We start from the raw sequence: 13,341 nt of genomic DNA on the forward strand, positions 1-13,341 counted from the left end.
AAGATATATTAAATGATTTGGATGAAGTAAGACAGATAATATCACTTCAAACTTGACAATAGAATTTTATATTCTACAAAGTGAAATTTTTGACAAAGAAATAAGTAAGGACATGCAAAAAATCATGATTTTTGTCAATGATTTTGGAGACTGCTTCCAACAGGTTCAGTTTTCACACTGATTTTTACAGTACTGCAGTGATTCTCCTGTTATGAAGAAAAACCACTGCCTGGACCAAATGTAACACAGATGACAATTAGTGATATGGAAAAAATTTACTCATGATAGTGAGATGAAATGATACCATGCCAAGAAGGATAATTTAAGGATAATTTTAAGTTAATTTTATTTAAAAATTTGAATATAGTATCTTTTTTAAAAGACATTAAATAGAAACAGGAATGAAAGAGTGTGAGTATGCTGATATATTCAAAGGATACATAGGAGTGATTCAATCAACACTCATTTTCAAAATATATCCTGTAGTCAGAGTTTAGAAGGGAATATGTTTAATAGAAGACATGTAATTTATAAGATTACTTTACAATATTAACCCAAAAAGTTAAATACAGAAGAGTACAAGATTGTGGGCTAAAAAACCTAAGGAATCCAGCCAAGTCCATGGATCCCACAACAATGTCCAGCATGAGTCCAACCAAAGGCCTAATGCCTATGGCCACATCTCATGCAAGTCCATACCAAAGAGCTGTAGTGGGAAGGCCCAACATTCATTGCTGGAAGCCAGAAAGGCTTTGCTGGTGGGTTGGGGATCCGTACTTCAAAGCTGAGCAATCTGCAAAGGAGTCTGGAATCAAAGCTGAAGACAAAGACCTGGGTTACCCTAAAGAGAACTATAAGCATCCCCACAGTGAAGACCACAATTGTTCTGGGGAACTGGGTTGGATGGTAATGCAGAAAACTGAATAATTCCTGAAACGTGTTGTGTCTTGATGAAATGACCACCTCCATAGCAATAGACATAACTTATCCTAATGGGTTCATGTATTAATTATTTTCCCTTTGCTGGAACTCAATACCCAACACTTGGAATGTAAAGGACAGGAAGCTTATTTGGTTCATGATTTCAGAGGATTCAGTCCATGGTTGGTTAGATTCAAGGCAGAAATGATATAGCAAAATGGTATGGTTATTGAAAGCTGCTTATTCCATGGCAGGCAGGAAACAGAGAGAAGGGAGGAGCTAGAGACAAGAATACATCCTATTAGAACATGCCTCCTTTGACACACCTCCAACAAGGCCACACCTCCAGTACATTCAACTGTGAACACATCAGCAGATTAATCTGCTGATAAGCGTAGTATCCTCAAGATCCAACCAAATACAGAAAGCTATACTTCTGGACACCTGAGACTTCCAATGGATATTGTGGGGAATATTTTAGATATAAACAATGACATTCTGTCCCTCATCCCCAATCATGTTCATGTCCATTTCATGACACAAAATACATTTGTTCCCTAAGAGTTGGCCAATTTTTTCTTCTTTCTTTTTCTATATTAATTTTTATTTTATTTATTTATTTATTATTGGTACCGGGATCAAACTCATGATCTCCTGTTGGCCTGTAAGCAGACACTTACACCACTGAGCTAAACCCCAGGCCCATAATTGCCAAATTTTTAGTGGTTCTAGCATTGCTAAAAAGTCCCAACTCCAAAGTCTCCTCTGAAACACACTCTTTATCTGTGAACTCCCATTAAAGTCAAAAAGAAAGTCTAACATTCCCAACACATAAAGCAACAAGGTAAATGCTCTCTTTCTAAAACACAAAAATAGTGAAATAGGAAGGCACTGTACAAACTAAAACTAAAACATTCAATACTGCAGATCTGAGTTGAACAACCAGGTCAGGTTGTGGTGAACTATGTGTTCCAAAGGGCTTGGGAAGTCTAGCACTCTCTGGCCTTGCTGGTTGAGCCCACATGACTTTTCTCTTAGGCAAGCTCTGCTCACTGCCTGTGACTTATCTCAGCAAGCATTCCACATTTCTGGCATCAACTTCCTGGGTTTCCACTACAACTTAGGTTTGACTCTCACAACTTTCTGCACTATTTTGGCCTTCCAGGATTTCTCCTGAAATCTTGATGGGAGCTTCCAGAACTCCACAAATCTTGCACTCTACATAACACCATGTGGACAGTGTAAAAGTCTTCTGCCAGCTAAAGTAATAGCTGGGAGACCAGGGACAGTGGCTGTATTACCTCTGAGTGACTGAATGGCCAAACTGTATGATTGAACTTGGGGAAATACTTCTCTGTGCTGCTGAAAATGAGTAGAACGCTATGATGATCTTTTATTAAAACAAAGACTTTCAAAGGAGATTCCAGTTTTTATACCCTTGAAATGATGATGAGTGGTATTTGGCCATTTCCTGAAATTCCTTAAGAGGACCTATCTATTCTTACTGTCTGGATGCAAAATACTTGGCTTCTTTTAATACCTTCTTTGGCTCCAAATTTACACATATTTGTTTCCTAGACAAGATGCAAATTTTTTAAATCCTTCGTCTTTGCTCTTTACTCTTTTTCCTTGGAAATCTGGCTAAAAGCAGCCAGCATCATCCTTGCCACAGTCTAAATATTAGGCTCCATTGAAACTTCTTCAATCAGATAAATAGTGCACTGCTCTTAATTTCAACCTCCTGATTGAAGATAGGCAAAGCAAACACACAGTCTTCACCAGAGTGTAACCCACGTGGCTTCTAGTCCAATTGTCAGTGGAGTTCTGGTCCCCAACTGGAATCTCCTAAACTAGCCCTTCACCATTAATATTTCTGGCAGCATTCTCATATCCTGAGTTCCAGCCAGATTCACTATGAAAACTGACTTTCAACATTCTAAGATTTTTCTAATTGGCATCTTCACAATTTTCTAAACTGTCTCAGCAAATCAGTTCCAAAGCCTTGTAAACAATGGGGTTAGTTATACCCACAGTAACAACTCCACCCCTGGTGTCAATTTTCTGTATTAGACATTTACTGTTCCTGGGAAAGAACAATAAATGCTTACAATGGCTCACAGTTTAGTCCACTGTTGGTTGAATGTAAGACAGAAAAATCATAGTGAAAGAATCCAGTGTCCATAAAACAAAGAAAGATGGAGAATCTGGAATATATACATATATATATATATATATATATATATATATATATATATATATACCCTATCAGGTGATGCCTCTAGTAACCCAACACTGAAATGGTTTCACATTTTAACAGCACATTCAGCAATGATTTCACTAATGATTTAATCCACTCATAAAAATCATGTCCTAATGACTCAATCACTTTCTAAAATACTGTCTTTGAATAATATTCATATGTGATTTTAGGGCAACATGTGATCTATATCTGAAACACAATTGACTTACTGCACATATTCCAGGGAAATATCTGTTAGATCCCACAGCCAGCTCCAATGCTTCCTGTTCAGGATCTTAGGTGCAGATCAATCCTGAGGGCATCAGTGACTGAGTAAAGAAACACCAGGGATTTGTGGGCCAACAGGTATCTGAGGTGGAGAAATGTTTGTAACAGAGTCTATGATAGCTTCTTATCACATTTTCTTCCATATCAGTGCTCCCACAACAGGAAAAAAGCAGCAGAGACTGAGGGTCTTCCACAGGAGAGAAGTTGAGGGAAGAAGTTGAGGTGGTGGGGAAAATTGTCACTTTGGGATATATGCTCTCCATTCAAGAAAGGCCTCCTCCTGCTGTTATAACACTGGAGCTGGTCTTCTCACGGGGACATCTGTTGTAAGTTGACAGGCAGCACCTGAGAAAGAATTTCTACCTCAGCCTCCACACTGAGTTCTGACACCTCTTCTCTGTTCTTTCTGCTGAGTCACCCAGTGTCAGAGTGGGAACAACCTTCAGAGTAGACTCTCTGTGTGGAGTTTCACAATATTGCTTCAAACTGTGGGTGGTTCTTGTGCCTTGGAGCAGTGTTTAACTAATACAGAGATGACCTCCAAGGAAACTACTTACTCTGGTGTTCCTCAAGTCCACTTACACAGCAGGGTCTTTAAGACTCTGTCCCCCACTTTTGCACATCCTTCCCTTATCCTTTTCCTACAACACCCTACATACTTCCAGGAGCTGGCACTTCTCAGATGGGTCTTTGAGAACCCTGGGGTGCTGAGGCCCATTTGCTCTAGACTGCCTTGATCCTGATCCTGTGTGCCAGGTAATCAGGGCCCCTGGATCACCCTTCCTTTCTCTGTGAGTCTTTGTCTTCCCCTTTCACCCCTCAACTTACAGTTAGGCCTTCAGTTTCCGGAGGATGTAGATAGCAGAGACAATGATGGCCAGTAGCACCTTTGTGCTGAGCAGCAGAACTGTGAGGAGTGTAAAAGTAGAAGACTGCTCCATTTCTAGAAGTCAAAAAGAATGGAACCATTAGAGAGTAATTAATTCTTAGGAGCATTCACCTGCACTGTATAAGGATATCTGAACCCATAAAGCTCTGAAACTTTGAAACCGCATCATGTGTTACCTGTACTGGCTTCTGCCTAAGATTTAAGAAAGGATAATGAGGTGTCTCATTCACAGTCACCCCAGCCTCATACCACTAGGTTGTGCTGCTGCAGTGAAAGAATGAAGAATGTGTGCCTATAAACACAGTGCCCCAGTGTGGCACCTGCTTACATACTTGATCCACCCAATCCTGTGGTAAGGAAATTTTATTTCGATTCTGATGAGAAAATTGAGGCCTAGGGAATTTAAATTGGGCCATTAGGTTATTGGAATCCAAACACAGAGAAGCTCATCGCTTTTATTTAGTATACACTCCAAGATTATGTTTTTTAAACCAAGATAGTTTGAACTTAAGGGCCATAGGAATACATACCACTGTCATGCCCATAAGATGAGCATGATTTCATGATGAGGTAGTTGTAAGAGAGCCTTGTTTAATGTTAGAGGTGACCTTAATAATCCTGTGTTCTTAGGAAGTGAGTTTGGATGTGAAATATTCCCAGAAGCATCTGAGCTAAGGGCTTGGTTCCCAGATGATGGTACTATTTGGGGATGATGGAAACTTTAGGAGATGGGACCTAATTAGAGCTGTATGACACTGGTTGCAAGACCTTGAAGTGAATATTTTTTCCAACCTTCTTTCTTCTGCTTCTGGCCGCTATGAGGTGAGTTGTATTGGCCTGACACACTCTCTTTCATGATCTGCTACTTCACCACAAGCCCAGAAACACTGGAGCCACCCCACAATGCACTGAACAATCTGAAATGATGAGTCAGAATAAATATCTCTTATTGTAGGTTGATTTTCTCAGGTATATTGATACAGCAAAGGAAAACTGATTAACAAACTGGAATTGACATGTGGAATGGACAAGCTAACCTAATGAAATGCTCACAGAAAGTATCCTGGTGAGTGATGGAAATGGGTTTGATGCTTGGGAAGGGCCTCAAACTTTAAGTAATCTATCACAAATTAAGTGTAGATGTGTTTGAAATATTTCTGTTGTAAAGGGAAAGCCAGAACTCGGGGAGTGACTATTTGGATTATGTGTATTTTTACAAAAGTTATTTTGGTTTTTAAAAGTAAGCAAAACAGATAGAATTATGTTTCATACATGAAATAATGTTGCCAGGTGTATAAGTAGAAGTGGAGCCTTCAGCGGGTTTGACTGTTAGAATACTGGAGGCTGTCAGTTTTCAGCTCAGTGACCTTCTGGGATTTTCTCTGAATAGAAGAGCTGCACTGCTGGATCCACTCGTTTTCCAGGGCAGCTCATGTGGAAGACTGAGAAGAATGAGTATGAATGCCCAGATGCCTAACTTCTATTTTAAATGACTTTGAAAATAATTCCAGTCCTCTTGGTCTCTGCAGGAGCAGTGGAGACTTGGTTGTGCCTGAAGTGTAGGTCAACAGTTCCCTTTGTCCAACTGTTTCTTTCACTCATTCATACATCTGAACTCTAATAGGTTTCCAAAATGTTTCTGCACTTCTATATCCAACTCAAAGTGTGCTTCTTGGAGAAACTAATCTTGAAGAGACATATGGAAAGCAGGCCCTAAAATATAAACTTTGAACCTAATCACTCATTAGTCTCCTAATGATGGGAACTCTGGCTCTGGTGGCAAATGGCACTGGGGCATCCAGTGTCTTCAGGTGAAGGTGTGATATGACTGGTAGCTAGAACAACTCCCAAAAGTCTCAATATGTGGAAGAATTTGTTGCCACATAATGTGCTGATGTCTTTGGAAATTAACGCACCCTTTTGGAAACTTTTAATTTTTTTAAGTCAATTTCCTCATTGATGTAGTCATTATTTGAGGCATAATTGAGTAATGATGGAAATAGTAGATATTCAGGCCTAGTTAGAAGTCCCAAGGTTGTGTTCTCTAGCTTGGAACTCTAGCTTGTGCTTGTGTATCTTTTCTCAGTCTTTCCTCTCTGTGCTTCTTGGCTGCTATGAGTTGAGTAGGTTTTCTCTGTTGCACCCTTCCACCATGATGTTTCTGTGTTGGCATAGGCCAAAGAGTAATGAAGACAGTTAATCATGGTCTGAAACTTGTGAAACTGAAAACCAAAATAAACTTTTCCTCTTTTATATTTTTCTTATCAGGTATTTTGTCACAGCTCTGTAAAGGTATCTGATACAAGGTATTACTGCAAAATCTTTCACTGGCAGTGAACTGGGATGATAAATCACTGGAGATTTCCTTGGTATCAGCTATTTGAAATGATTTGAGAAATAACAGCTAAAAACATTCTGGCACTGGGTGATCTTTTTTGGAGCAAAGACAATTAAAAACTAAGAGGGATTAAAGCAAATTAAAGGCTAAGTGTGAAAGCCAAAAGACTTGATAGTACTATAGATGATTTTCTCCTGAAGTCAGAAGGAACCCAAAAGAAAGGTTGGAATGCTACACTCAATTACCAAAGCAGTAGTCTTTTACATGAAGAAGAGATTGGACTCTCAACTTCAAGAGCCTGCTATTCTGGGGTGTGGCCCTGAGGGAGGTGGTAAGACCCTGAAAAAAGGGATAGGGACAGATGATTCAAAGCATTCAAATACCTTTGGTTGAATTCTGAGGTGTTAAGGACAATTCAAGCAACATAACTTCAAGGAGCTATGGTTCAAAAATACCCAAGTCATGGAAGTTTCAACAAAAACAAAATTATTTCAGTTGCATCATTTAATCCCCAGTGCAATCTTGGAAAGAAGAAATTCCTGTGGTCCCACTTTACAGATGAGGATCTGAGGTGCACCATGCTACATATTTCATGGGCTGGGCTTTCATTTTCATGTTGGTGGACAGAGGAATAGGAAAGTCTGCAATTATCTCAACCTCACACTTCAAAAAACTACAAAAGTAAAAGCTATATACATCCAAAGCAAGTAGAATAAAGGAGAAACGAACCTTTGAAACAAAGTATTGATCTTTCAAAAAGAGCACTAAAATTGAAAATACTCTGGCAAGATTGATGAAGAAAACACTATTCAACTATTTCTAAGAGGACAATATGTAATTTATAAGCTCGTGATTTCCAACTGTTTATTTTTTTTGAAATTATGTATTATTTCTACCCTTTTTTCTGTTTTGTTTTTTCCTTTAAATAAAATTTTAAAAATTAAACACTATTAACATTGAAACAGCAGTTATTAACCATAGTCGTTGCAGATATCAGTAAGATAATAAGTGGGTAGTATGAGCACCTCTACACCCAAAAATTTGACAGTTTAGACAAAGTGAACAAAAATTCTTCAGAAATAGAGCCTACTATGATATTCTTCATATAAATTGAATGATAGACACAATTCTCAGCTATGAATGAAGTTGAATTAGCAACTTTAAAACAGCTTAAAAGTGTTTTGGAGGTTCAGATATTTTCACAGGAAAATTCTATGACACATTTAAAAAAGAATTGAAATCACTTTTGATGTATAAAGCTGGAATATATGAAAGGAATTTTTGAAATATTTGAGTATATATTTCATATTAGATGATTACTAATTTTACTAATGGTCATAATATTGTAGAAAAAAATGTCCTTTATCATCTGAACGTCCACTGTGGACTCTATCTATTTGCCCTGTATGTGCTTATTTAAGTCATTAGTGGATGTGATCATGAAGATTCTGTATGTCTTATTAAAAAAAAGAAAGTGTTTTCCTCTTCCTATCACCTCTGGGAAGGTGGTATCCATAACCACTTGTGTTCTGCAGTTGAACATACACTGCCAAGCTAGATAATGAGGAATGGGACACACAAGTGGAATCTAGAACTGAGGACAAAGTCATTCTTTCTGAACCAGGCAGTCTCCACCAGGCTGAGCACAGGACAGAAGTTACAGACAGGTCTCATTCCATGTGTTACCTGTGCCCTATTGGCTTATGGTGAAAATCTTGCCTACCTGGGAAAATTATTTATGGAAGTAAATACAGGGGGAAATAATATTGGAACAGTAAGAGGAAGCTGTAACTTGGGTGGCCATCCTGAGACATGACATCACATCCGATCACTCTATCTATAAATCAGGGGCTTCATTTCTCTTCCCAAGACCACAGTGAAGATTAAATAAGAACTCAATGAGCATTTTTGATGGATTATACACAGGAAAGATTTCTCAATAACACTAACATCTATCTTAGGTAGATACTTGATACTTTTTTCACACACATATGGCAGTGGGTATAACCTGTACCAAGCCCTGAATTTGAAAGTAACACTTTTTATCCACCTTTTTTACAAGTAAAAAAGGTGGATAAAAAGTGTTTACTTGTGTAAAAAAGGTGGATAAAAGCAGTTATGTTATAAATAAAGTTTTTTAACCTCAGAATAGCAAACTCAAGGATGCAAGCCATGGGTTTGAATTAGAATCTTCTGGAGTAGTCTGGAACTTCAGGTGTCAAAACACAGGTAATAAAAAGTATACCATAAATTTTATGGTCAGGCCTGGGTTGGGAGCTTTTCAGACAGTCTCACAGGATTCGAATGAGCTGTCAGGTTAAGAACAACCACCTACACCCAACCTCACAACACTCCAGGATTGAAGAGGGAAAGTAATTTCTGAGGGCCAAAGCTCACACTAATGCAACAAGCACTTTATATTGCTGTAGAACTCAAAAGTCTTGAGAGACGGTAGCAGGAACTGAAGGATTTATCAGGTGTACATTTGACTCAGTAGACTTGAGTCAAAGAGACTGAGCCCTGAACAATGGAAGTGCTCTAGTTTTGTGTATTTTGCCATGAGTGTTACTCTAGTGCATGAAACTTGGGGGTGGGAAAACAGAAAAAAAGGCAGTTGGTGAAGCTGTGCACAGTCACCTCGGTTGGGTAAAAACGGGAATTTTTGAGAACTGGAGGTTATAAAACTTTATTTATAACGAAACTGCTTTTATCTGTATTAGAATAAAGAACAACAGCTGAACAGAGGAAAAAGCTTAGAGAAACTCAAATTTTTCTTTTTAAATCTTACTTCAATATGACCGTGCTTAAGCCTGACACAGCTTACATTAATGAAATGTTTTCTGCGAAACAGTTATTCTAAGCACTTCATGTGATTCCACTTCTATCTTGGCCATACTTTTTGAAGGATAGGTGACGAAACCAAGGTTTACTGTGCACAGGGCATGTGAAGGGTGTGGAATGTGAGCCATGAGCTGGGATGTGGGCTCAAGCAGTAGCGTCCTAGACCCTGATTCCTTAGTATAGTGTGTTTCATACAGAAGAGCATCAATGCTGGCTACTCCAAATCCAAGACTTTCTGCACAATCTCTCTACTCTTCACACAATCCTGAATCAGGACTATGACTATGAGTATAGATACAGAGAAATTGATTCTAGGGAAGCCAAATCTCACCCAAGACTGCACGGCTCATAGGACAATCCTATTAGGTATTCAGGTTTGTTTTTCAACAGTCACCCCTTAGTCTCCTAACACCCTGAAATGTTGTTAAGTTATCCTCATTCTACAGATGAGGAAACTGAGACTCATTGAGGGGTACTAGGTTACTCAAGACTGCATAACTTTGTGATACTATTTTGACCTGTTGGTGCCTGCTCAGGGCCAGGATATTTGCAGAGTTCTTCAAAGCCTTTTCCCTTTTTAGAAGAAATCCTTGATTTCCACCATTTCATAGATAACAAAACTGAGGCTAAGAGAAACAAATGTATCATATCTTTGTCCACCATTCACTATGTTTTAGTGAGTATTTCTTATGCCTAAAATAGTTTCACGCTTTGTATTCCTTTTACTAGAACTGACATCCTAGTTCTATTTTGAATGCTGCAAGCACTTACTACCACTTCACTTCTTACATTTTTCTTCAAGAATTCTGAGGTAAACACCCCTCATGAAGTTCTACAATCTAAGGAAATAACAGAAACTCTGCTTCCAGAAGACTTCCCACATTTCCTCTGGCTGCTGCTTCTCCTGCTTTATGTCCGCTGTTCAGCGGAGGAGCCACATCTCAGTGAGAGGAACATCCTGGATTCCTCACAGGCACTGAGATGTGTCCCTAAGGAGGGACACATTGTAAGACTAAAAGAGGACCTTCCTCATCTAGGGATATCAAGCAAGTTTTGTCTCTCCCGACACAAATTTTTTGGGGGTCTATTGTGGTTTTAATGCCTGTTGCTGGAGCACAGAAAAGTCACAAGGTATTTGGAGAGGGCTGGAGCAATTCTGTTCACTGGGTTGAGCACAGCGGTACTCTAGATATTAAGGGTGTGCTTGATGCTATGAGGAACACACCTTGTCTCCCTCACCCAGTCACAAGTCAGGGCTCCCTATCACCAAGGAGTCCTAGTCTTTGATGATGCAACAAAACTCTTGCTTCAAGCAGAAACTGATATGACTAAATAGGAGCATATGTCATACTAACACTCTGTTTATCCAGTCTTCCTCCTTTCTCATGTGGTCTAAGTTGTAGCAATGGCATCACACAAAGGAACAAGTGCCTGACTAGAAGTCTGAAGACACCAAAGTGTGTCTTGAAGTCAGCCAAAGACACCTGCTGACTGTGATTACCTAGGCAAAGGAGACCCCATGCTGGAACTCCTAAGTCTTTCTTTTCCAGAGAAGATAGGATGAAGCCATATCCCTGCCTATGTCCAGGGGTTGTGGGGACAACTGATTTCTATCATATTTAGGAGGGAAAGTTAGCAGCATCCACATAAATTACAATACATTTATGCTCTTCCACCTCTTCCACTAGAAATTGCTCTTCTTTATGGGCTAGTGGATGTACAAGTTCATCCTCTGCAGCACTGTTACAGTACAAACATTCATCTACAGATTATTGAAATGTTTTTTGAAATTTTACTTGAAGAAATAACTTGCAGCTGTTAAAATGGTGGAGCAGCACTCTACATTTTTGTATGGAACTCTAATATGAAAGTATGGTGTGGCTGACATTTGTCAGAGGTTTTCCAATCACAAACAGCCTGTAGGTATGAATGTAAGGGATATTCTGAACTCCTGGGAAATAGATGAAATGCAGAATGCTGGGTCTCTGATCTGTGGTTCTGAGTCTCAATTGTTTACCTCCTGATCACTTCATGGACACAGTGTCTATGTTGTGGCTGCTTTTATCATAGCTGGACTCAGATGTGTACTGTGCTGTCATGCTGGTACCAATTGGATGTTTCTGGTCCTCACACTCATATTTGAAAGCATATCAGGCTGGATGGTCTGAAGGTCATGCTTGTTCGAGAGTTAGACATTACAAAGGAGATGTTGGCCATGGTCAGGAAACACAAACTGAGAATCTTGGCTGTCTCAGTGAAGATTTATTATGTCTCTCATGGGATATTCTTCCTGAAAAGAACACCCAAATAGTCTCAAAATCCTCAGTGCCTGAGTGAGACTGTTGCTGATACAACAAGGTTTGGTAGATAGACTAGTGAAAGGTTCAACATCTTGACATTTCTCAAGCAATGGCACTGGAACCAAAAAGGAGGCTAAGACTGTAAGGAATATCCAGTACTTTGCTTTCTTTTTTAAAAAATGTTTATTTTAAAGAGAAAAAACAAAAGAGTACAAAAAAAGCAGATCAGAACAGAACAATGTAAGAAACATAGCACTTCATAGACAACCAGATATTAACAGTAGCTCCCATAATGTCTCTTTCTTTGAAATAGTTGAGCATACCTTCACATAATAATATCAAACACCAAATAACAGAAAATGAACAATGGCTACTATAGTATCTCATTTTCCATAAAAATTTGTTTAAACTATCACACATATTAAAGTCCTGTAAGGTACAACATGATAGAACCAATGGAAACAGACGAGCAAAAGCTTGGTAGGACTTCAAAGCAAGATGATATTAAATCAGAAATGGCTGCCATAATGTCTTGTTTTCTTCAAAATAGCTCTTCATAAAACAGAACAGAATAAAACCATTTCAACTAATGAATGAAAACATCATAAGTTGTCAAAGCAATCTAATGGGGAGTCACGATTGCCTTGCCATAAAATCTTATGTATTCTTATCATTTCTTACACTGGGGAGACTATACAATATTTATACATGTGAGATTGATATATTTTGATTATGAGAATGGTCTAAAGTTGTGTCCATTTATTTATAAATATCTCAAAGTGATCATTCTTTATAGCTGAGTAGTACTCCATTGTATAAAAATACCACACTTTTTTATTCATTCGTCAGTTGATGGGCACTTAGGTTGTTTCCAAGATCTGACTATTACAAACTATGCTGCTATAAATATGGGTACACATATATCACCATGGTATGATGCTTTCAGTTCTTCTATGAATATGCCTAGAAGTGGAATAGCTGGGTTAAATGGGACTTCCAATCCCAGCTTTTTGAGGAATCTCCGGACTGACCTCCACAAAGGTTGTACCAGTATATACTCCCACCAACAATGCAGAAGAGTTCCTTTTTCCCCAGAGTCTCTCCATAATTTGTTGTTGATAGTTTTCTTGATCCTGGCGATTCTTATAGGAGTGAGATGGACTCTCAGTGTTGTTTTATTTTGTACTTCTCTAATGACTAATGAGAACGAACATTTTTTCATGTATTTATTTGCTGTTAGTATTTCATCAACTGAGAACTGTGCATTCATTTTGGATGCCTATTTTTGGATTGGGTCTTTGAATTTCGGGAGTCTAATTTTTTTTAATTCATTTGTTCTGGACAGAGGTCCTGTGTCAGAGGACATTTTACTAATTTTTTTCCTAGTTTGTGGGTTTTCTTTTCATGCTGGAGATTTCTTTCAACATGCAGAAAATTTTTAATAAGATTTAATCCCAGTTAATGATTCTTGAAAGTATTTCCAGTGCTATTTGCTTCTTGTTCATGAATTCTCTACTTACTCTTA

At 38.5% G+C, this 13,341-nt stretch overlaps 1 protein-coding gene across 1 annotated transcript in view; it reads right to left on the reverse strand.

Annotated features, from left to right (window-relative positions):
• Positions 1 to 417: 417 nt before the first annotated feature.
• LOC100719070 (signal-regulatory protein gamma-like) overlaps positions 418 to 13,341 on the reverse strand; it is a 30,623-nt gene continuing 17,699 nt past the window's right edge. Inside the window, exons 3-4 of the mRNA XM_063249471.1 lie at positions 4,277 to 4,391; positions 418 to 3,793 (exon numbers count right to left, since the gene is read on the reverse strand). Coding sequence (XP_063105541.1) covers positions 4,279 to 4,391 — 113 coding nt within the window. The 3' untranslated portion in view covers positions 418 to 3,793; positions 4,277 to 4,278. The remainder of the gene's footprint in view (positions 3,794 to 4,276; positions 4,392 to 13,341) is intronic.

This window comes from Cavia porcellus, unplaced genomic scaffold, assembly GCF_034190915.1.
Source record: "Cavia porcellus strain 051 isolate PalLab524CR breed Dunkin Hartley unplaced genomic scaffold, mCavPor4.1 scaffold_5, whole genome shotgun sequence".
Taxonomy (NCBI): domain Eukaryota; kingdom Metazoa; phylum Chordata; class Mammalia; order Rodentia; family Caviidae; genus Cavia; species Cavia porcellus.